The sequence below is a fragment of the Trachurus japonicus genome, chromosome 9 (genome assembly GCF_045865225.1).
Source record: "Trachurus japonicus isolate A0001 chromosome 9, Traja_1.0".
Lineage (NCBI taxonomy): Eukaryota > Metazoa > Chordata > Actinopteri > Carangiformes > Carangidae > Trachurus > Trachurus japonicus.
The window spans coordinates 27,668,544-27,694,564 of record NC_140915.1 but is presented as its reverse complement, the minus strand read 5'-3'; the positions used below and the strand labels follow the sequence as shown (position 1 = coordinate 27,694,564).

General features: G+C 42.6%; 1 protein-coding gene across 3 annotated transcripts in view; it reads left to right on the top strand.

Moving 5' to 3' along the window:
- The window catches only part of arb2a (ARB2 cotranscriptional regulator A), a 149,997-nt gene that overhangs the window by 66,454 nt on the left and 57,522 nt on the right, over positions 1 to 26,021 (top strand). For all 3 annotated transcript variants that reach the window (XM_085787098.1, XM_085787097.1, XM_085787099.1), the window contains exon 8: positions 7,053 to 7,172. In XM_085787098.1, coding sequence (XP_085643224.1) covers positions 7,053 to 7,172 — 120 coding nt within the window. The remainder of the gene's footprint in view (positions 1 to 7,052; positions 7,173 to 26,021) is intronic.

The window sequence follows — 26,021 nt, the reverse complement described above, 5'->3', positions numbered from 1 at the left end:
ATATATGGTCTTGGTGACGTACGAGGCAAAACAGGGGGTCTTGTGCAGTCTCACACTGATCTGACCCTCGCCGACTGCACAGAACGTGTTTCCTAAAGGAAAGAGCATCCATTATTTAGCTCCTGCCTCTCCAAGACCCATTATTCCCAGCTGCAGCTGTCCACAGGGGCCAGCTGAGATCCTTGTCCTTGTCTGTGCTCAGCAGATGATGTCCTGTATCCCCATGTTAAACCTGTTCTACAAAACGTCCTGAGGACTCACAAACGTACATGCACACTCACTTACACACACAAGGAAACTTGATTAGAAACATTAAGACACAGACACACAAGCACACACAGGTAATTGTATTCGACATGGCACTACAGTGTTTCTCTATGGGACTGGGTTTCTGCTCTTTGTCACCTTCACCCCTTTGCCCCAATCTGTGGCCCACAAGCAATTATACAGACAGGGTTTATTTGACCTTTGGCCTGTGGTTGTGCCAAAAGGTAAGGCACAGCATTTCCAAGGACAGGTAGGGACTTGATTAACCTCTGAACTTGGTCAGAAGAGAGGTCAATGACCAGGGCTAGAGGGCAGCTCACCTGCTTGCAGCAGAGAATAATTGGCTAGATGCCATCTTTGTATTTTGGTGTGTGTTTTATGTGAGTGTAGGAGAGAAAAAGCTTTGACTTGTGTGCATGTGTCTTTATGAGCTTAGTTTTCATGTTTAAGGACACAGAACAAGCATACTGCACTGTACGGCGTATTTCAATTTCAGGTTTATCTCCTTGTATTTGAATTAAATAGGTGCATTTGACTTCTGAAACTTTTAAAGGGGAGTGAGTTAAATGTGCTGGTTAGCCTGTGCAAGCGTTTCTGGATATGTGCTAATGTGAAGTCCGTAACATCTGTGTGTGTACACATACCTGTATGTTTGTGTGTTTGCTCAAGGCAGAACTAGCTGGTCTCACATCCCTGCTCCCAATCTTCTAGTCAGGTCAACCATCAAACACATCCATCCTGCCCTTCCTCCCACCTCTCCACCCACTGAGCCCCCCACCCCACCCTCCTTCTCTCTCTCTCCCTCCCTCTCTCCCTCCCTCTCTCTTCTTCTCTCTGCACACAAACCCAGTGTGGATACGGGCTGACCCGAATAAAGACATACACAGACATACACACACACGTACACGAACACACTCAGAGCACCTCAGGGTCATACTGGAACAAACACAGCCTTGTCTGCCTGCCCGCTCTCCTTTGCCTTATGTCAATTAATGGCTCGCAGTAATTTCACCTGACAATCCGGGCGGCAGCGTGAGGCTAGCCGAGATGTCACAGCGATGACCTTTCTGGCCCGCAGCCGCTCTTTTCTAATAAAGAATCTCACAAACCCACAGCAACTTCCTTTGTACTTTGTTAATGAGTTATTGATTTGAAACAATGCCCTGGCAAATATTGTCAGAGCAGACTGACCCCACCAAGGTCACGCTATTTTATTGTATACAGTCTGAGCACGCTAATCTGCACGTAGGATGACATGTACGCTATAGTTTTTCTCCTTTCTCTGGCACTCTCTCTCTCTCTATCTCTCTCTCTCTCTCCCCCTCCCTCTCCCTCTCTCTCACCTTCTCTCCCTCCCCTCCCTTTCCCTCACTTGCTGTCTCTCTCTTAACACTGTATATCCCCTCATTGCAAAGTTGAATAACACACCTACACATACATTTCTCTCTCTCTCTCTCTCTCTCTCTCTCTCTCACACACACACACACACTCCACACACACACACACACACACACACACACACAAGTGCGCGTGCAGTTTCCTCCCTTTTGTTAGTCTTGCACATGTTTTTCACCTCATTCTCCCTTTTCTCTGTCTTTCTCACATCATTATATTCCCCACTCTCCATAGGTACCATACCTGCTAATTACCCACAATGCCACAGTCATTATTTTCCCATCTCTGCCGCTAATTTGCACCATACCTTCATTTCACCCACACTCTAGTAGACCCATCAGCTCCCAGACAGCTTCTCGCTAACTTCAGCTCTCTGTCTGCCTTAAAAGGCAGTAAAGGAAGAAACAAAGACGGAAGGGGAAGGAAAAAAGGGAAGGAGATGGCGAAGGAGTACACATCCCAGACATTGATTAGAATGCAATTGCAAACAGGTGTCGTTGAGGTCCACTTTTTAATTGTGTGCACAGAGACTTGTACGGAATCACGCACACACAAACACAGACTAACTCACACTAATAATCTCTTTGCTAATACCAGACTTGTAATTACGCACAGTGCTTATTTAATATTTAATCATTAGGCCAAATGAAAACAATCCTGTTCTCTGCTGATCAGGATGTATTAAAATGTATAATGACTGGAGATGGGTTTACCCAGTGTGTGGCCTGAGAGCAGGAGGGGACTGAGAGATTGAGAGAGATCCGTCGGCCAGTCATTCAGGGGTTTTGTGCATGAGTGTGTATGTGTGTCTGTGTGTGAATGAGAGAGAGAGACAGAAAGCTCCTGTGTAATTTGAGTAATTTGTTTCTACCTCTTCCTTTGCAGGAAGGAACTCTGGGTTAGTATGATGAGGGTATGATAGTGTGATGAGAGTTTGTTGTTCTGTCTACTTCAGCTCTCACGCTTAACACCTTGAAATGCTTATTGACATTTTTGTGAGATTGGAACCAGCACTACCCAGGCACAGGAGTCCAAACCCAATGAAGTTGTTTAGGCGTCCCGTGACACTGTCCTGACACTTCTGGCCACCAGTGAAAGGTTTCTGAGTGTAAAAAGTATAATGGCTTTTATCCACTAGATTCCGTCCGGTCCACACTGCTCACAGTCTCCCAACTGAAAATCCCAGCTCCCTCAGAAGTTTTCTGAAGTCGTGTGTGTTTTGGATGACTGAGGAGGAGGAGCAGAAGGGAGGGGCAGGGAGGTCTGCAGTGGTTGTTTGTCAGAGTGCGTTGATGTTGTTAGATTCATTGTTTCCTGTGTTGGTCAGACACTGGGTTTGTGTTGGCGTTGGGGCTGTTATTCTGGCTGCTCTCCTCTGCTCTCTTCTCTCTGCTTCTCATTACAGTGAATAAACACAGGGCAAGTGGACTGGACAACTTCTGAGGGAACAAGGGAGTGTGTGTGTGTGTGTGTGTGTGTGTATGCAAGATGCAACCCGTGTTCATGCAGCACTGGAGCGTGCCTGTTTGCATGCACGTGTGTATGTTCAAGGGTGCATGCATTTATGTGTGACACAGGAATTGACTGTGAGTTGTTATTGTGTAAGTAAAGGAAACTAAATTGAACAAATTCTTGAAACTGCACAATGAGAAGATAAACCCATTCAACAGTTGGAACCACTTAGAGACTGAAAGTGGGGAAGGCAGTCATGCACAGTGTTGCGTGGCAGGTTGCTTAGTAGTTTTAATTGTAATGCAAATTATAACATATAATCAGCAGGAACTTGCCTGAAACCACATTTTGGTTCACCAAATCACTGTAACTGCTGGGGATGTGATAAAACTCAATGTGTTTACAGACAAGTGACAGATCATAGAAAAAACATATATATTTGGGTGTTAGGCAACCCCCAACCACCAGAACAGCTTTAATACACTCTGACGTTGAATCTGAAAGTCTATGAACTCTGGAGTGATGGACATCATTCTTCAAAATATAGTGGCTTGTTTGGTGTTTCGATGATGGTATTGGAGATTGCTGTCTTCGTTGGTACTTATCAGTTTAAAATCTCCCATAGATATTAAACTGGGTTGATGTCTGTCGACTATGAGGGCAATAGCCGATGGCCGACATCATCTTCATATCTAATCATTCAGTGAGCCCTGGTTTTTCCTTTCATTTATCACAGTTCTGTCTATTGAGTATATTGTCCATACACAGAATATTACCCAAAGATGAGCTCACTGTACTGACTGAGCTCTCCAATCACGAGTACGTATCACTTTAATCAAAAGCTGCGTGATGGAAGTACTTAGACAAGATTGTCCTATAGGGAGCTGCCTGCACTAGAGGTCATGATGACTGACAATAAAAGCACATTAGTCCTAGTTGCCTGCATGAAGTGTGTGTGTGCGGCAACATATTCATGAATTCCAACTCTGAGCTCAGAGAACCTGTCAAACTCATGGACTCATGGACCGACGTGTCTTTCTGCTAGACACACACACTGAGTATACTGTATACCCTCAACTTATGGCTCTCTCTCTTCCACTCTCCCTCTCACTCTCTTTATCCATCCGTCCATCTCCCTCTCTCCAGCTCTCTCACCATTTTTATTTTTCTATTTGATAATAGTTAGCTGTCAGCATCTGGAGACTGTCTGGTTCTGCGACTGTCTAGGGAGCAGATTTGTACTTTATATTCTCGGCGGGGACAGTATGGATCACTATGTATGTAAACACACACAAACAGTACACACCCTCAAATGTCCCTTGACAGTCATGGCTGAAGGATGTTGGCAACAGGTGTGCAGTTGGGATACTATTCTGACAGAGCTGCCAGATGCACTCACCACACACACACATACACATACACACAAACACACATGCACATGCACGCACACAAATACACACAAACAAACTGGGGGAAAACAGTGAAAAATAAATAAATAAGCCAGGATACTGTGTGAGAGCTGGTGACAGGAAGCCAGTCTCATAGGGTGGCGTGCTCCACTGCAGCTAATTAACCCCAGGAAATAATTGCTACAATATGCAAATGCTGTTTAGATAATTCACTACACTGCCATGCCAGGTAGTCAGTCACTCTGTCGCCCGACGCTGAGGTTATATGGAGGGAATGTATGTTGTGTGTGTGTGTGTGTGTGTGTGTGTTTGTGTGTGAGGTTGTGTGATAAAGTCAGGACCATGGGGGACGTCATTTGCCATCATGAAGACATCAAACTCACAGTATGTTTTTTATGATCATTACTATTTTGCATAGTCGAATAGTAAAGAAATCATTCATCTTGTCTTTGAGTAAACTGAAAAATAATACCTTGTTACTGTACTTATCAATCATCAGCTCATTTTTCCCACAGTTTGTCAATATCAGCAAATTTGGAAGTTTTGATTATGTAAATGTCGTACTCGGGCACACACATGCAGGTGCATATTGTAGCAGGTGTAATGTCCTGGACAGTACCCTGTGCCTAATGTCTCTGTGTCAGACATTGTCACTAAAGGGTGGGTGGAGAGGTGGGCAACACAGGAGACGGAGAAGTATTAAGATGAACAGGTGGAATCAGAAGAGAAAAAGAAGGTAGAGGAGAGGAAAGGAGTGAGTGAAGGAGGGAGGGTGGTAGGCTAATGAAATGGGCTTCACAGAGGAAGGGTGACATACATGGCAGAGGAGAGAGGAGGGAGACTTCAAAGGACTTTGATGCTACAGCCTTTCAGACTGACAACTCTGCTTCAGCCAGCCCCTCCGTGCACACAGGAGCACACACACACACACACAGACGTAGACACATGCGTATGCACATCACTGATGGCAGAAGGGCAGGGCAGAGCAGAGCAGAGCAGAGTTGCCGGCTCTTGCATCACACTTTGTGAATGGAGTTGGGTGCTGACACTACAACCCCCTCATGCTAATCTAGCAGTAAACACAAACACTCTGACAGGTTAATTTACCTCTAGACCAACACAGCAACAAAAACACACATCAGCACATCATCAAATAGTACAAGCACACACACGCTTGCACACAAACTTGTACACACAGATGTGTGCAAGTGAAAACATCTCATCACATCACAAGCTGCCTTACTTTCTTCTGAAAGTAAAGTTTTCTTTATTTATATTTTCTGTAGTGTGTATGTGTTCTACACTTTCTTCACAGTTACCACCTTCATAAGAGCGAATGTTAAAGTAATTATCTTTGTGTGATTATATACCATATCACGTTGGAAAATGAAAACATATTTATGGAAACTAACAGGATAGTCTCTTAAGACGCCTCCTCTGTCCTTTACCTCATATCACTAATTATTTGTTTTGGCGTCACATGGAAGAGTTTGACACTCAATTAACAGATGAGGTTACATTCTCTATAGGCCGTGTGTTTGTTTATTTCAAGACATTCTTTTACATATATACATCTGTATGCTAATTAAGAGAACTGTGCGTGTGTGCGCTTATGCGTGTGTGTATATATATCATGCTTGCATTCGGTATGGTGCTATCTTAAATACAGTGCAGTGCTGCGATCTAAATGTTTCTAGTCAACAATGCTCCATCTGTAGTACAACTTCTTGTGGGAATGTATTGTGGATTTCTATTGTGAACCAGACAGTTTGATAGGAAATCAAAGTCTAAAATCAATGTCACAAGTTCATTATCGGATGCCCTTTTCTCGCTTGTACTTTTACTATTGCTCCTTCCAACCCTGGATAAATGCTTACATCTCTGGTTAATTAAACATGTCTTATGGTTACATGTGTGTCCTGCACATCTGTGTGTATAACTGTGTGCATGCAGATGAGAATAAGTATATATCATAGGTATATTTATTTGTGTGTGCATGGGTGTGACACTGGCCCTAATTTGTGTGTGTTTTGTATATGCATTTGTACATCTCCTCACTGTTGTTTTTTCCTTTGACCTTCCCCTCGCGTCTTCCCATTATGCCTCTTCTGGCGTATAGATGGACCATCGATTCAGCAACAGGGTACAAATTAAGATTTAAACGTTACGTCACCCAGGCTATTGAATTTTACATTTAGGGCATTTGCAATATGCAAGACTTATTGATCTGCTGAAGTGTGGCTCTTTATAGAAATCACCTCAGGCCACCGCCACTTTTTTGTTTCTGTTTTATTCCTCAGTCTTTTTGGCTGGCCCTAGGGTGCCACTTTTAATGCTGTGGCATTAAATTTCAGAGAATTTGACATTTCTATTGATGTTTTAGTCACATTGGCTGGACAACCTAAATGTTTTTTAATTACGCAGCTTTCTTTGTCAGAGTTTGTTGACAGAGTTGAAGCTCATAAGGGTTCCCTTAGTCTTTTTGGTTATGGATCTAACATTGGAATTACTTTTTTTTTTCTGTTGCAGGAAAATGGTTCCTCAGAGGAACACGTGCTCTATGTGTGGGACCACTTTGTGTCCAAAGCCGCAGCCAAGAATGTCTTCATCATGGCCCACAGCTACGGAGGGCTGTCTTTCGTTGAGCTGGTGAGTGTTTTAGTTTTCCACTTATCCTTCCTACCTCCCACTGACATAAAGACACACTGAGACACACAATACACTTCTGTCAGCACAATCACTCTCAGACATGTTCATGCTGGAAAATGTGAATATTCCATCTCTTATTCAAGTTTGCATTGCTATACCCATACATGCACGTAAACATATTAGTATGCAACAACTTACATAATATTCTCAAACTCAGACTCTCATATACACAGACATGCAGAGCAGCACCAGCACCGGTCACCTCGGGGAGACGGGCAGAGAAGTGATACTGTGTGAAACATGGTGGAACAATTAAAAATAAATAGCATTTAGTTTCTTTGAAAAAGTACTGCTTCTGTAAACAATCTGGTTCATCCTTGTCCTTGGGCACTATCCACCTCCTCTACACATCAAGAACACAAGTAAAAGAGGGGATAGTCAAGGGCTGGGTAGCTAAATCTAGGGATGGCAGTACAACAACAGTGTTACTGTTAAAGCAGTTCTGCTGCATAGCATGCAGATCTGCCCAAGCCTTAAGAGAGACAGTGGATAGGTTGAACGATGGTGGGAGGGAAGTGGATTTGAAGGAATTAATGGTGCACAGGGGAGGGTGAAAATAAAGGTTTGGCCAGCCTTTTGGCTTTATAACTGCACCCCAGAGCTACATGGGCCTACAGTGTGTCTTTTGTGGGTTATATGACGGCTTCTAAGGTTAATGCTTTTCTAGTATTTGGTTTGTTGTCATCATCACTATCACTTCTGTTAGTGTTATAATGACTAGAGTTACCTAATGATAGTGGGCAGGTAGACATTACAATCATGGCAACACATTCTTATTGGGTTGGTGTAGGATTTAGGAGTCCTGTTTGATGGTGAAGAAGTTCATGTTTGTACCCTGCCAGCTTGCTTGCTGTTGCTTCATTTATCATCTGTTCTAATATCTATCTATCTATCTATCTATCTATCTATCTATCTATCTATCTATCTATCTATCTATCTATCTATCTATCTATCTATCTATCTATCTATCTATCTATCTATCTATCTATCTATCTATCTATCTATCTATCTATCTATCTATCTATCTATCTATCTATCATATCAAGTTGTCTGTGTTAGCATTTAAAACACAGTTAGTTCACACGACTACACGGTATATATTAAGCTGTGCTAACACACTGTGCTAGTTGTGTTTGGAAGTCTCTCTGTGATCTGAGAGCTGCGTTACGTTGCCAGTCTGCTGGTTTCTTGATCTCAAGAATTTACTGCTCAGTTCATCACAATCCATATTATTTAGGACATACAGTATCTCTCCTCTCTCCTTAGTCAGGGGAGGAGGAGGGAGGCGGTACAATGAGAATACAGCTAGTGGGGGATTAAAGGTGGGCACTTGTCCCACTGGTGTTTTCAGGAATATTTTATTTTCTTTCTTTTTCTTTCACCTACTCTTTTTTTTGTTTAGTATTTTGTAATTTTAATTTGGCTGCTAAATATTCATGCAGTGTTTTGTCCGTGACAGCCTCACAATCTCCTGGGCTTTCTCACTGTGTGACGAAGACTAGCTATTCTCTCTATTTGTATCTTTCTGTCTCTCTGTGTTTCCATCAGTCAGACTGTGTGTATGTGTGTGTGCGTAAAGGCCTCGATGAGGTTCTAACTGCTTTCTTTTATGTGATGTCCTTGTCATGTGAAAACCCTCTTAAAACACGCATATACAGTATGTGCATATATAGCAGATCCGGTATGGTGAAGATAACATCAAAACAGAGACTTGAAAGATCCTTGTGTTCACTTTAAGTGACAGGGTGTTCGAATACGGCATTGTCAGGTTTCCCTCGAGGCCATCCCAGCTTCTGTTGTCTGTCAGTGTCGAAACTCCTTCACCTCTTCCAACCTGACACAAACACAAACACTTAAAATGTAACACATTTATAGTTTTTATTAGCTACCCTCAATTGCCTACTTGTACCTATCAAATTCATGCATGCAGTCATTTTTGAAATCTAAATTTTTTCTCACATTGCATTATGGCATTGTTCATATCAAGAATTGTATGAGGCTCTCCTTTAGGCTGTTTGGCTTTTTATCCAAATGCACTCAAACTTCTTCCCACTTGCAGACATGCTTTTTACAGGAGTACCATATAAATATACACATGGGATTTAAAGCCGCCACTGTACTGTACATTTCTTACTTGTTATTGCTGTATTTTCACACTCCCTCACACATAAGCATGCACACACTCACGCACATACAAGCACACACACATTCATACACGCGCATCTACTTAATTGAGGAGAAAGTGGTCCAGCGGGACAGGACGGGAGGTGTGTGCGCATGAGCAGGCGAGTGGAGAGTGGAGCCTTGCGGGATGAACCGTTTGACACATGAGAAGACCCAGAGAAAACAAGCTGTCTGTGGGTTAATTACTGCTCCCCTTTGCAGTTAATAAATACATTTCTGATCAAGCACATCAAAAAGGCCCGCCATTAATTTCTGCTGCTCGCTCCCCTTGCTCCGGAGCATGTTAGCCCCTGTTTGGAGTGCTCAAGTGTTTCATTGCAATTTGATTTCTTTTAAAACACTTCACAGTGTGTACTGACTAATTATAGATACATCAAAGAGTAGCTAACTGCCTTTGAATGAGAGCGCGAGAGAGAAAGAGAGGCTTGCGCTGCAGGGGGAAGGCAGCTCCCTCTTTCTTTGCTTCGCCCCCACCTTTTTCACCCTTTCCCCTCTCTACCATTCTTTAGCTATAGCAGAGCCCATCCATCCATCCCAGTTCACTGTTTCGCACTTCTGTCCCTCTCTCTGTCTCTTCCTTAGCGTCTCTAGTCTCCTCTGACATCTGTTTTCATGCTTGGCCAGCCTGTTCCTCCCAGCTCCTCCTTCTCTGTCTCTCTCAGCTGTATAGTTTTAAAGGAAGATGAGTCATGTTCCCCCAGTCGTGCTACTTTGTTTTGAACCCAGTATTCCTGTATTTTCTTCAAAGTCTAAGGGCTTTAGCCCGTCGACCATCATCTTTCTGTCTTATAGGCTATATTCTTATAGGTTCCAGGTTTCTATTTGCGTTCCTTCACCTCAGGACAAAGTCTCACCTGAGAACTAACCAGAGGGAGAGGAGGGGACCAAGGGAATAGGGCCCTGCCTCCATCTCTCCCTCTGCTCAGACTGTCTTTTCATCTTTATTCATTGCCAGGAGTGAAGGAGAGTGAACATGTAAATAGTTATGGTGGTGGTGGTTTTGTTCAGGAAGGGTTGTCTAACCCGCACTAACCTTCCTGCTCACAGAATGAAAAAGGAGCAGTCTTATTGGATAGGACAGGGCAGCATTATATAAGGTCTTATGTAAGAATGCATCTGTCTCCCAGTACACAAATGTGTGGGTGCCAACCAGACAACCAGCCAGCCGCCACAACAGCCCTTCAAAAACATGATTACAGATTTTAAGTGTCCTCCGAGAACACGTCACATACATACAGTGCATGCTTGCAAGGTATCTGTCTGTACACTTTCTAGATGGTGCCATCTGTTTCAATCTATAATGAATATAGCTAGATTTCTCTCCGTCGTCCTTGGTTTCGTGTGTGTATGCGTGTAAGTGTATGTGTGTGTTGTGGCAAAGTGTCAGATGTGGGAAGAGATGCTTGAGGTGAGACAGATAGATATGGAGGATTTCTTCGCTCCTTGTGGACTTCATCGTTACACTGGTGTGTGGAGGATGAGAAAGATGAAACACTGCTGGGTGAATCAGTCTGAGTCAGAAAAGTTTGTTTTACATCACTCAGAGTTTAGAAAATGGTTGAATTTCCCTGCCGTTATACAGTATGGCATTCTTAGATATCCGTAGACTAAATTAGAGGACTTGTTGTGGGACAATTTCCTAAAACATTGCAGTTTTTCTTGCAATGCAATTTTTTTTCTATTAAATTTAATTTATAGATTTTTTCACATTTTCTTTACTTAATTCTTGTATGCTCTATGTCTTTTCACCACAATTTTTGCCGTCCCAAAATCTTCTCTACGCCCTGTTTCTCGTCTCCATTTCCTTCATCCCCCTAATTCCCCCTCTCTCAGACGTGGTGACCCTCAGGGCAGTGGCAGTGCCAACTGTGCCCTCTGTGCAGGACTTTGGGTCTGGCAGTGGTCTGTACCGCTCCATGACTGGCATGGCAACAGCCCACTGAACACATGGTGCAGTGCGAACGCCCCTGTTTTCCATTCCTCGTCTTTTTTTTACAACATGCATCTGGAAAATAATATAATAACTTAATAATAATGTCATATAAAGTTAATTGTGAACTTCTGTGATTTTAAAGGAAAATGTGCTTATTTTACCCTGTTGTTGTCAAATCATTTTATCCTGTGTATTTAGCATGCAATAGAAAATGAATTAGATTTAATCTTAAATTAAAATTATAGAAATTGTTTCTGCATCTTAGAAGTTCACAAAATGAAATAAGTTGCTGGGAGTTTTCTCTTTCATAGGATGTTAGTCGTTTCCACCCTGCTTCCAGTGTTTGTGCTTTCTTAGACTAAACAGGTCCTAGACCAATCCCTCTGCTGAAATCATACAGTGTCTTATTCTCAGACAGACAGCAAAAAAAGTTTATTTAACAAGTTTATTTTCGTAAAATGTAGCTGTATTCCTTTAAACTGTGTCAAACTAAGTTCCACATTCATATCTATCTGAAATGCTCTTCAAGGACCAGTCCAACCTTCACCTGAGTTCATCACCACACAAGCAAAAATCTCTTTAATTTGTTGACAAAATCATCCCAGCTGTGAAAATGTCTGTACACAGACTCTGAAAATCCCCTCATCTAATGTTGTATGCACGTCTCGGCCGCCTTCGAAACTCTGAGTGCTAGCCTGTCTATTGCTTCTGGAGGGGATGAAGAGAAGGTCTGTTTTTATCTCAAGGTTCTCCATAGCTGGCGGGCTTGCAAGCGGTGCAGGAGTAGTGCAGTTTCCTGTGTGTATGTCTGTCTGTGTGTGCTAGTGTGCGTGTGTATGTGAATGTCTGCACATATTGTGTTGGCCTATGTTTGCCCCACTGTGTGTGTGTGTGTGTGCGCACGTATGCATATGCGCACATTTGTGCGTGTCAGTGTTAGCCTGGAGAAGCCTGTATCGTCCTGAGCAGAACAGCTTGGTGGAGAGCAGCTATCAGAGCCACGTTAGGGGAGGAGAGGAGAGGGTGAGAGGCGATGATAAATGGCTGGGGCACACTAGCAGAAATTAGTGGAGCCGTATGCAAAGCTGTGGCGTTTTGTTTGATGTGAAACAAAAGGACCACCATGACAAAAGTGCCTGCCAGCCTGCACAGCAGGACAGCAGCCCTCAGGACATACACAATCACCACTGATGGTGTACGTGTATGTGCCTTTGCACGTGTGTTTGAATGCACTTGCGTGCATGTATGTTGTAATGCATGTATATCATGCATGGTCCTGTTTTCCAGTCCAAGCTATATTGTGTATATTATCTCTCACTGTGTTTTTCTGCTGCGCTCATAATGACAGACAGTGCCTAGCCCTTTGTACACCGTGAAAAGACATGGCTTGTTCCTCAGTACAGCTACAGCATATTTGCTCTATTAAGCAGCTGAAATATAGACGTCTAATTTCTTTGTGAATGAATAGGCATCTTAGAGAGCGGCTCTCCTCTTAACATAAGGATGTAAATTGAACTGTTTAAATGTCACGGCTAGCAAGCTGATTTGATTTGAATTGATTTGCTTGTTTCTGGAAAAAAGACCTCCCTTGCCAAACCTTAGCTGCGCTGGCTGCCACAGATAGACCAAGGTCTTTCTTTCCACCTCAACAACACATTGTAGGGCTTCTGAATTCTTCTATCTGCTGTGATTATGTACAAATGGCCTTCATTTGCCATCCATTTCAAAGCTGTAGTGCTGCATTGTGACTAGAGGCAGATGACGCAGACCAAATTACAGCGGGTTTGCTGCCTGAAAAGGATACTCACACAATAGGCTTTGTGAAGTATTCCCTTCAATACGTCGCCATTATTCTCACCTTTGTTGGTGTTTCTCTCTATGTTTCAGGAGCATCTTTGGTTTCTAGATTACATTTGTGGTGTTGGAGAGGAGTGGGGGGTTGAAAATACTTTACTCTTGTCTCTCATGTGTTATTCCATGAGTGTCAAGGGAAATTGATTTTGTGTGAGCGATTCTAATTTTTTTGGTTGTTTACTGCAATTTTTGATTGCTTTTGTTATTAATTCTGTCTTGTTTTACTGTTGTACAGTTGCAAGATAATCAGGCTGTAAGAACATAAATAGTGTCTGCTGGATTCCTTGTTTTATTTGTAATACTTTTGGTTTTACGATTGGCCCCGCCGCCGTCCGTTGTGCAAATCCTGCTTTCCTCTTTTTAGACAGGTTGTTTTATAATATCTCAGTAACCTGAGGAGAGAGGAGAAGCAGCGCGAACAATAGCTACAGTTGTCTAGAATACAAAGTGGAACACATTTATCATTGATCTGTCCTCATGCCCGTCATGTGATTTTTCTTTTTGTTGTTTTTGTAATTGTTCCCAGGATCGTACTGATTTTATTATGCATCACTAACCAACAACAACTAACTCACTACCTTATGAGTCAGGAATTGTTATCAATGAGCAAACTGGATTCCAAGAGGATTTACAGCATTGGGGATTTGTGCCCATTCAGTCTCGGTATGGGTCTCTGTAATTCTCTTACTGTTTTGCAGCAATCCCAAGCTGCCTAACTAGCAGTACCAGGGGCACTAACGTTATTATGATCAATTGGCTTTCTTCTTTTTAGAGAGTAAGTAAGTATCCAGTAAGATAGATGCTCCTGGATAGCTGTTACATCTGGGGAAAGGTGGAGTGGTCAAGAGAGACTCCCAGGGAAGTGATTCACCTTGTGTCCAGTGTTTTAACAGCCGAACTACACCCTGTACCAGGGGCACTACTGCTATAACTAGATAATGCATCTATGTTTCAGTACATTTTTCTTGTTTCCAAAACTTTCTTCTTTTTTATGGACGGTCCAGGATATATAAGACCCAAGTAACAACTGTATAATGTTATCATCAAACTCTTCTATATGGCAGATATAGAGCTGTTGCTCAAGCTGTCAATACACTTCAGGATTGCTTCCATACATTGTGGTTGGGTTTTGTATTGCTGGTTCAAGAACTCATCGTTTTCTCTTTAAAAGTAATTATTTCACAGTGTGCACATTTGTATGTCTGTTTTATATCATTATCTTCTTATTTAGAAAACTTCTCATCTGCACTGTTACCATGTGCCTTTTTAAGTCATGCGTTGTTTCTATCTGGCTTGTGATGTGTGTGAGGTTTTGACTGATACAAACATTTTAGGATATAAGGGAATTAGAAAATGTCTCCTGATTGTTTATTTTAAATAGTTTGTCTCCTCCAGTCCTTAGTTGGACAATCCATGGTTTTAAATGATCAAGCACGCTTTCACCAGGTCGTCACGGTTACTCGCTCCTCTACTTCGTTCCTCAAAACGCACAGATGTTGCCATGGTGATGTAATTGAAAATCATTACATCTCAAACAAGTATTGTTGAGGTGACTATTCACAAGTCTCCTCTCACCTTTTTGTCTTCCTGTTTTTTCCACCTTAAGTGAAAAGGAAGTGAAAAATCCATCTGTCCTCAGTGCATCATTGTGCGAAGGCTCTTTTTAATTTCTCTTGTCCTGCTCCACCCACCCCATACCCCACCTCTTCAGCAAAGGGTCTTTCTTGCCACTTTGTGATATAAGAAGCCGAGCTTGTTGAAGTTCATTTGAGTTCAGTTAAATCTTGAGGGATTCATCATTACATATTTACTGGCTGAGGCTGATCTTGCTGTAAGGTTCTACCCTCGTCCCATTGATCTAGTGCGCATGTTCACTCCCGAGGTTACGGGACGTGCTTCCATTTGCATAAGGCCCTGGGCAAGGTTCTTTCCACCATTGATTGGCCTGTCCATGAGCGCCCCGTGCCTTCTCACATTGATCACTTTGTTTTTTCCCGGAGACAGTGCTACTCAGAGTTCAGCTGCTGCTGCTCCGGCATATCAGACCTGCCGGAGGAAGAGAGAGAGGAAGGAGAAGAGAAAGAAAGAGAGAGCACCAGAGAGGGGCAAGTAGGAGTCAGAGGGTGTAGATGGAAAACTTTAGAGCCAATATCTTGATAATTTAGCACACTTTACCTTTGATTTTTGACACATGGGCTCAGAAATTAAGATCCAGTTTCACCCTGCCACCTCTGTAACCATAGTCCTTTTCCCTTTCCTCTGCCTGAGTAGGGAAATGCATATTTGTGTATAAGATGCCTTTACAGAAGTTAGCACATGCACTGTGTCTGTGTTGACCCTGGTCTGTTTGTATGAGTGCGCTACATAGAAAGCTCTCCTCTACTGTTCCTCTTTCTCTTTAATCTTTTTCAACTTCCTCTTGCCTGTTTCCACTCTTTCTCCAGCACTGTTAACCTTGTTCATCTTCACTTGATCAATGAGGATGCTTTCTTGATTTCCTGAAGGATTCCCTGCTCTCTATTAGCTGCAGTTTTATGCCATTGTGATGTCGATGCTAATCAAAGATTTCCGTTTTGTTTTCACTCAAGTTTATGACAGGCACACCCTATTCATTTAATATATACAGTGGAGTCCAAAAGTCTGAAACCACTTTCCCATTCATTTGATGACCTCACTGCATTTGTGTGTTGTTATGGCACTGAGAGCAGGAAACCTTGCCTCGCAGAGGTCCATATACTCATCATGTCCTTGATTATTACTCGAAGGCTTGCGTATTTGCAATTTGATTTGTGCATGCGTGCCATTGTGTGTTTATCCAGCGTGGCGTCAGAGGTGGCGCAAGGCTCAGACTCCCATGATGCACCTCTTCTCTTTGTTCTGCTGTGTGAGAGCAGTGCGCGGCTTTGTCTGCCTCTCTCGTTCCTCTCGGCTCGTTGCCTCAGAGGCAAGGTCTCGCTCTCTTCCTTCTCCCCTACATCAGAGCTCTCTCACTCTTTCATTCACTCTTTAATGCCCATTGGGCACTGCTGTCCATTTCTTTCGCTGTTCTTACTGCTGTGTGTTGTGTTTTACCTTCCTTCTTGATTCGTTACGAAACTCTCCTTCACTCACTCATTTTTCCTTTGCCCCTCGCCCCCGTTGTCAAACCACTCAACATTACTGTTCTTTTTTTGTGACACTCGCACTCCTTTGAGCGTCTTTGGTCACACTCCTACTGTCTCCTCACTTAACATTTATCTGTAAACTTACCTCTTCTCATTTTCTCTCTTTTATCTCATGCCCTGCATATATGGTCCTCCGTCTGTTCTTTGCTCTTCTCCTTTGCTTTCGATTCACTCACTTTCTTTTTCTCTTCCCTCTCTTAACCTCAACTTCACATCGGCCTTGCTACTTCATTCTTTGCCATTTCACTCCGATCCATCACTCAAGACTGACCTCACTTCTGTCTGTCTCCTTTACACTGTTTTTTATATTTTGTCTTTCTCAACAAACATCTGTCTTAGAACACCAATTTTCTCATTGCCTCTCCTTCTCACAGTCCCTATTTAGTGTATATATTATATATATATATATATATATATATATATATATATATATATATATATATATAAAAATCTCAGAAGTGCTGTTTATATTTTTTGTACAAAACTGCAAAATGGTTCAAATTATTATCTGAACTTTAACCTTCAATATTATATAACATGTCAAATGAGTTATGTATGATTTTTTTTTATCAACAGAAAATGTAAAGGGCTTTCAATTAAGTATCTCTATTTGTCTCCTTTTCACATTCACATTTTTTTCTTTTTCCTATTTGTCCTTTTGCTCTAACTTGCCTTTCATACTTGCCAGTCTCTCACAGTCACTCTTCTTACTGTGGTTTTTCCATGCATTCACCTGCTGTGTGTGGGTGTGTCGGCTGGTTACGACCCAGGTCACCTTCACCAGAGAGGGAATACGAGCGGTTGACGTGAGGTTTGAATGTGGTTAAGATGACATGTTGACAGCTCAAATAAGTCGCTTGTCACATGTCTTTTTATTTTTTTTCTTTCCTCCCCCCTTGTTAATTCTGCCATAAGAATGCATACAATATACGAGAAGAATCTTGAGGACATACAGGGTTGCAAATTGTCAGGCAGGCATCACTTGAATTTAACACATTCAATCCAGTTTGCTTTTCTGTCTCCTTTTTTCTTTCTCTGCCCTCAAGACTGTGAATGGTCTCATTCTGCAGCGAATGTAGGAGGAAGAATAAGTCTTAGGAATTGAAAGGAGAGAAGGTGTCGTTTCTGAAAAGCTGCGAGGAGCAGCTAGGCGGATCCTGGTGCAAATGTCAGTGAACTCGCTGACTCTAGGGTTGAAGTTTAAACCCTCTCTCCCTCCTCTGCTTCTGTTTCTCGCTTCTTCTCTCTCCTCTTTGCTTTTTTTCCCCCTTCAAAGTCAGCATCTCCATCCACGCCCGCCTCCTTCACTCTCTGCTCTCTGTCTTTCACTGCTTTTAAAGTTCATTGAATGGGGTGTTGGTATTCTGTGGTGTTTTCGCTGTGCCTACTCCAAACTCTCCAAACACCAGGGTCACAGTTTTCTTTTAGTGTGTTTGTAAAGAATTTTTTCAGCATCAATGCATCACCTGCACAATGTGTGGTTTATTTCCTGCACATATCACCAGTGTTTTAACAAAAAACACACAATGATGGGATTGATGGCAAAGGGAAAACAGGCAACCACACAGTTTCTCAGTCTCTATATGCTCTGCACTTCAAGCTTGAAATACCCCGTACTGACTATTCAGCTGATCTATTCCCAAGTCTATAGCCTACAATACTCATGGAAAGCCTAGTTTGAATCCTTTATGGCAATTTTTTTTCCAAGGGTGTGTTTTAGTTATGTACCTGCAGTGAAACATATTTAATTTTTTAAGCCTAGAAAGCTGACAGTGAAAAGAGATGAACTGTTTTATGTGCCATTTTAAGGCTTTATGTGCTGTGAAATACGATGGGGGTTATGAAAGAGCAAAAGGAAGGTAGAGAGAGGAAGCGAGAAGGAGAGCGAGCGAGAGGCTCCTGGTGTGGAGCAGGCTTTGATGTCTTTGCTGGCTTGGAGCTCAATGCGGAACTCACTGAAGGGTAGGCCTTGCTTCATGGTGGGAATATGAAGCTAGATGTGCTGTCCAAGGAAAGAATAAAACACGCACACATTTGAGCAGATTTTTTTTTATTTTGAATACATTCATGTTTGTAAAATGTTTTCGTCCTCAAGCATGAGTGTGCATTTTACTCCAAAGGGCTTGTTTGTTGTCCCAGTGAGCTAGGTTTTCATTCCTTCCCTGTCATGTCACTCATTAGTTTGTGGTTCATGTTCAGATCAGTTACCAGGCCACACTGGGTGGCTTAGTAATTCACAGTCTCTGTGTGTGTATGTACGTGTGTCCCTGTCTCATATATATTCTGCCTTCCTATTAGATGGCTTCACACTCGGCGATTCCTCTGGACTCCTCTGACATCAGCTTTCATGCATGGCCTGCCTGCCTTACTCCCTTTTCCTTCTCCCTCTCACTTTTTCGCTCTCTCTGCCTCAAATATTAAAAACATCTTGGTTATGTCGGACATCTTTTAACACCCTTTTCCACCACCTACCAGCTAACATGTACTGTGTTCCCCCTTACATGCCCACTCTTTAACTTCCATCCCTTCTTTATCCCATGCTCCCTCCATCCCTCTCCTTCCTTGCCCCCAGTGTCCCGCTCCCTCCACCTTACGCACCCACCCAACCCCCACCCTTCTGCCTTCCACGTGATGGCACTTTTCCCATGAATCCAACCTCTTCACCTCTTCTACCCCCCCCCCTTCCACCCGCCTTTTTTTCTTGCTCCCCTCCTGTATCTGTTTTTGTGGCTTTGCTTGGGGTGATGGTTAGTTGATTTGGTCTGATATTCTCTTTGATGAAAACACTAGGGGGCACTGCCTGTCCTTTGTTACCTCTCTGTTCCCTAAGCAGGCTTCGATGCATGTGTATTTTTGTATGTGTGTGTTCTGTCTGTGTCTGTCTGCCTGTGCATGTGCTCCTGGATGTGTTTGTATTTTGTTAAAAAGCACTCCCTTGTCTGTAATGGATGACACGGATCTGCATTCAGACAGACAGGAAGGCAGGCAGCAGGTCTCTGGTGGTCACCAGGGCTAGCGCTCTGCACCCGGCCGCACCCCCCTGTCCTTACTTCCACCCCCTGCTTCTGTTTGGTGAACCCAGGGGTGTGGGTTAATGAAAAGGGCTTGGACCACAGAGAGGAGCGACAGTCATCTCACAGACACCTCTGCTCACCTCCAGCCCTCTGAGACCCTCTCTGCATGACAGGCCCCCCCTCTCCACGTCTCTCTCCCCACGTCGACCCTCTGTCCCCTCGGTCACGCCACATTGTCTGGCTGCCCGGTGGCCGCCAAAAAACACAGCTCACCCAGTGTGGCATTACACAAAGGTAGATAAACTCAAAGAGAGAGTGGTGCAGTTTTGAGTGGATGACAGTTTTTGTGTGTGAGGAAAAAAGAGTGCTTGAGAACGGCTGCCCTGTTTGTCCAAAAGCCAATTTAGACAGGGGACCTTGGTTGCAATCGAGCCAGGGCGGCCTCAAAATTAAGATCAGCTCTAAACACCAGAGTTGGAGAGGAGATAGAGAGGACGCAGACCTTTGTTTCAACTCTGTCAGTTGAGCTTTTTGTGACACGCCACTTCATGAGGCAGTACTCGAGTTGTTTTCCGTGTGCCTTTTATATATGCACAGTCTATACTATACAATTAGCGATCATGTTTACTTCTCTTATGTATCCTTACATCTGTTGATGAATGTGATTGTTTCTGACGGAAACTCAGAATTATTGATTTGTTGTGGTATTTTTTCTTTTTTTTTTTTTGTGGTGAGCAGACAGCTGATGAGGGGTGTTTGATAGTGCTAATTGGCAGCTCCCGTCCATGCAGTGTGTGGTTGGTGGTGGGTTGGGGCTGGGCGAAGTGAAGCGCTGCTATTGTTTAGAGGTGTCAAACCCAACACAGAACAAAGAGGACAGGAGAAATGTGCTGTGCTTGCCTATCAGTGTGCTGAAAGCAGCTAAAGTACACACACACACACACACACACACACACACACGTATGGATATGTATTATATATGTATGAATGCACATATGGACGTCCATTCACACACACACACAACAGCACATTACCTGGAGTCATATATACCACCGTTCATTCACACACTGACATTTGCACACTCGTACACACAAACACCTTCTGAGGCACACATGCACACACTCTTAGACAAACAGCCTGAAAATGACAAGATAATCACCACATTCAAACTTACCTTCAGCTCTGGGTAAATGCCTTTTTCTGAGATAAACTAATAAATATACTGTTTTCTTTTCAAATGTTCTCCACTGAAGGCCCTAATTAGCATACCCTGACAAAGACCTGACAGAGGTGTAATAGTTAAAAAGGTAATTTGACTACAAGTAGTTTGGGTGGGGAAAGGGGTCAGTGTGCCCCCCCACCACCCCCCATCCGCCTCTCTCTTTAATGGTTTATTCACGCTTTTCGAGGACTTTTTGCGTGATTGACTGACAAGGTCTTTTTCCGAAATAGCATCTTCAGTAATGAGAAATAATTGACTCCCTAATCAAAAAAAGGGTTCATGGAATCCACAAACCCAACTGTAATCTTCTGTGGCATTTCCAGCAGAATTGACAGTCCTCATAGCTTCAGGCTCTATACCACTTTGATTTAATTGCTTTTTTTTTTATAACATTAATAATATACTTTATACCGTATTGTGTGTGTACGCACTGTATGTGTGCACGTGTGTGTGTGTTTGTGTGTATGTGTACATAATGTGCTCCACACCCGTCTCTCAGGCTTTGTTTTTAATCAACAATATCACTTGAAAAGCTCTTCAACTGGTGTACTAGTTTTTGTAAATTTTACATTAAATTCATTATGGGAATCATTGTGGTGATTTCTTTATGTAGGCCTACCCCAGAGGATGCTGCTGTACTTGTTTCGCACATTGTTTTAATAAAGTTCATTATAAAACACTGTGAACAGAAGAAAACTAAAGTAAATTATTTTTGCAAGTTCTGTACGTGTTCTTATATTTTATTTAAAATATGGCTTCAGTGTCTGCTTAAACACTAGTATAATTAAAGTATTAATAACAATAATAATATTATAATTATAATAGGAGGAACAAGATCTTTATTTGATCTTTTTCTGTGTAGTATCACTGTTATTTCATTAAATTAGATATTTTTTACTTATCTTGGCATTATGGTTTTTATTTATTTATTTATTTATTTATTATTATTATTATTTATTTATTTTTGGCTGCAATGCAACCCAAAGTTGATGTTTTTAATTTTCATAAGTAACTATCAATTATCAATGTAATTTTAATGCAAAAAGAGAAAATGTTTTTGCGTTTGAATCTGGTTCACAGAACATCATGATACGTGTTAGATGTTTGAAATGGATTTGTTTTTTTCTCTTACCCTGGCTGTTTAATTGGTTAATTGAATTGCTTTGTATTTTCTTATACCCTAAATTAGTATTATTTTTAATCTTTTATTCTTATGTCTTGATTACTTTGGGCATAAAAATAATCATTTAAGCAAGTGTGCCTGCAGTACCGCAAAGTTTTTATATGATGGGGCAAATTAACTTGTAGCTTCCCCCAGCCTGTCCAATTTGTAATATGGCCTCAACCCCTTCCCTCTCTCTTTTTTTTCTGACTCATCTTTCCTCTCGTTAAAAAGCGGTTTTAAATCATGGCTAGTGGCAATGAGAAGTTAATTTCAGATTGTTATATATTTCCATTAATTTTAGTTGGCCTTCTGTAGTTTTCCCTCCCTCACTCTCTCCTTCTCCTTTTGAGTACAGGGGATCACACAATCTGTTTTTTTCTCTCTTTTTCTTTTTTGGGGCTTTCTCTTACCCCCTTGCCCCACGGCATGGGAGACGAGCAAATAGAGTAGAGGGTGATAACTGAAGGAAGGAACACGCTCTTTGTCACTTTCTTTTACCTCTTTCCCTTCCCTCGAACTTTTTTTTTTCTTTTTTTGCACTCAATCAGAGATGGGTTGAGTGGCCCTGGAAGTTTATACAAAACACCTCCCCTTGAGAATGTAACTCCTGCAGCCCTAGAAGGACACACACACACACGCATACACATACACACACACATACACACCTGATTTGCCAGTAATGTGTTGAGCAGCAGGCGCCTCCAGATTTGTTGTTTTTGTTTCATTTTCCTTCTCTTCCTCCTCCCCCATTCACAGCTAAGGTGAAAAACAGTCCACTGAGATATTTGGTAGATTTCGCCATTAGCAGGCTCCACCTTTTTCAAACACATGCAGTAGCTGGGCTTTATGTGTTGATTTGTGAAGCAAGAAAGTGAATTTCTATGGATCTTTAGAAGAAAAAAAAAACATTTGTTTGAAAAAAGGGTATTTCTTGACAACAACAAGTAGAGAGAAGAAAGTCACACGATTGTTAAATTCATCTCCACTTCAACCTTCTCACAACAAATTTAGAGGAATTGAGTGAAAAATCCACATCATAGCTTGTTGAAATTTTCTCACTGCACCCCAATTTAGAAATTTTGGCTCAAATGCCAACGTTGGGCTCAGTTAGTACAAGGAATCAGTGTTCATCAGCCCCTAAGGCTGTGTGTGTCTGCCTGTGTGTGTGTGTGTCTCAGAAATGGACAGCAGTACCCGATGGATATTTAACACATTAGCTTTGGCAGAGCTGAGAGTGGTGTGAAAACACACTGATTTCCTAAGTGGCAATCATATCAGCCTTGCCGTCAGAGAGGCAGCAGAGAGCAAACATCTGTGTGTGTGCGTGTGTGTGTGTGTGTGTGTGTGTGCATGTGTGTGTTTGTGAGTGTGTGCCCTGGAACATGCTGCACATCATTTAGACCTTACCTTCAGTACTGCTTTAGATTTGGACATTAAACTTTTTTTTAATAATATGAGTCATAATGAAACTATGTTTCTTCTGCTTTGTTCTCTCCATGGTTTATTTTATCTAACTTCATTTTATCTAATGCTCAGACAATCTTTCTTTCTCTCTCTTTTTCGTACTGCATCTTTAGTTTTGCGTCCAGTCTTCTCTTCCAGCTCAGGGTTTCTTTCTCTCAGTTTTTTTAAACCTCTGTTGCGCTGTATGCCTGCTCTCCATGTGTGTCTCTCTCTCTCTGTCTGTCCATGGTAAGCTGTCTCCTTGCGGCCAGGATTCAGGGAGCTCTTGGTTCTCCTCCATGTCAGAATCACCCTGAGTTACGACACAAAGGTCTCAGCCTCCTCCTCCACCCACCCTTGTTAGGCCCTCTCATGCACTCCCTCCCTCCGTCAATCTCATTTTCCCTCACCCTATCCATCCTGGTCTCCAACCGAGAGTCACCCATCCGAAACTATGTTAAAACAGGGTCATCCCCCGGCGTGCACTTAAAGGCTGTCCCTTTAACCTGCTCTGAAATACTTACGGCTATTATTATAGCTTATAAATCATTAAGAAAGTTTAATTATACGAAAATTTCATGGTGGAAATGTGCAAGCTGACACATGGGAAGGGGAATTTAATGGGCCAGCAAGTCCCAGCACCGTGAGGGAAAATATTGAGGTTAGGTTTCTATTTTACAGCATTGCCGGAGGGTTGAGAGACAGAGAGAAAGACAAGAAAGAAGCACTTTCAAAGTGAGAGAGAGAGGGAGAGAAAAAAGAGAGTTGAGATGATGAGGCCTCGGCTGGTTTGCACTATGCAGAAGTTACTTTCTCATTTCACTCTGTAGACCAAAGCTGTTAATATGGCCAGTTGATTTGGGAATGATGAAGACGTTGCCCACTGTACCTTGTGCTGGTTTTCTTAACTAAGATGTAGTCTAATTAACACAAGACTTTAATTAGTCGGCATGCCGTAATTTCACTTTGTTAAGGAATGCTAATGCCTAATTAGAAATTATCATTTGGAGAATTTCTGTAATTGCTGTCACTAAACAATATACGAACACCCTGAACTACTAATGTTACAAAACTTTGTCCACTTTCTTAATTGTGTCAATATCATTTCAATGTGAACATCACAGGGGTATAGCTCATGCAACTTGAGCAACGACTAGCAGTCTTTTCATTGTGACAGAAATGTAATTGATCAAACTGTAGGGAGTTGGTATCATTAACACTAGCCTTAATTAGAAATTAACTGAATTGTGTTGTAGAAACTATGAAATACCGGCATGCATTTGACCATCGGTTTGGCTTAGTGAGTCTGAATGATTTGGCGTTGTCAGACAATTGAAAACTAATAGGAATTTAAGTGTCCCAAGGATTTATTATTATTTTTGGAATTATCACTATCATAAATAAAAATAAAAAAATTAAATGTGGAAAATCACTTATATGAAATTCTCCAAGTTTTATACTGTTGTTTGAAGAACTAATAATTTTTATATTCACATGCATGTATGCATAAACCAGCTCCCTCTAAAACTGTTTCCACTACAACTCATTCCATTATTTTGAGTTAACAGCACTTTCTTTGCTCATTTGCTCACTGCCATTGTTTATGAGCGCTCCCTTGCCCACAACCCTGTTTGTCCCTCCCTTCTTCTCTCCCTCCATCCCATCATCCCTGCCCTCTCTGCCTCCTCCCTCTGCCCTTCCCGTCTTCCTCTTGTTTTCCATGCGGGCACAAGCGGGGCGCAGCGCCCACAGCCGGCAGGTTTCCTGGCACGCTGCTCCTCATCCTCTGCCTTTTGTTTCCACCAGTGGACAACCATTCTCCACTTCTGCTGTGTCAGTAAATATTTACTGGCCTTCCTTTTCCTCACATCCCCCACTGATGTTGGTGTGTAGGCTATCTGGCCATGCATGGGTCTGTGTGTTTGTATGTATATCTTATATGCACACGCGTGTGTCTGTGTGTGTGTTTCTGTGTGTGTGTTGCATGTTCATACACACATAGAATCTCCCCAACATGCACACACACATGCACCACTTCCCACTAGCCTGCGTCCGGTGCTGTCATTCAAACAATTCAGGAATGCCCCCTTCCTCACCCTCTAAAATCTCACCCCCTCTGCCTCCCCACCATCCTCCCTTTCTCTCTCTTCCTCATCTCTCCTCCATCATACATGTGGGGAACAGCCGTTGGAGGAAACAGGAAAGACAGGAGGAAGTTATTGCAGTTTTCTACTGCTCTCTCCCTCCCTCTCTACACCCTCACCATAGCCAGGGTTCATGCACTGGAGAGTCAGAGGGGAAAAAACCCTGTGAGTAAATGCATGTGACCTCAGTGAGCAAAACCCCTGCACACTCCCACAGCAATGAAAGATGCACACACACAAACACACTCCTTTTTGCTCCCTAGGGCCCCGTGGCCTCGTGCTAGAGAGGGCTTCCTTCCTGCGGTTAAGACAAAGGAAGCTGGGGACCGACAGGGGACCTGGGACCGCTGCTTCAAAGCCACAGGAAGCGCTGGTGTTGTCTCTTCCTGTGGAGGGTGTCGGAGCGTGGGGGGCCAGCTGCCTGTGTTTTCACAGTCAGGGACGAACAGGGATGAGTGAGTGTGTGCATGTGTATGTGTGTTTGTGTGTGTGTATGTGCCACAGAGACAGGGAAGTTTGGGTAGCTGAACACTCTGCACTTCCACTCCTATCCGCCCCTCTCTGACCCGAGATCATTTGCTAGCAACATTCAGTCATAGGAATAAGAGTGACAACACACAAACATGGAGAATCTCTCAGTCATTAAAAGCCAAATGCAGCTGTGGG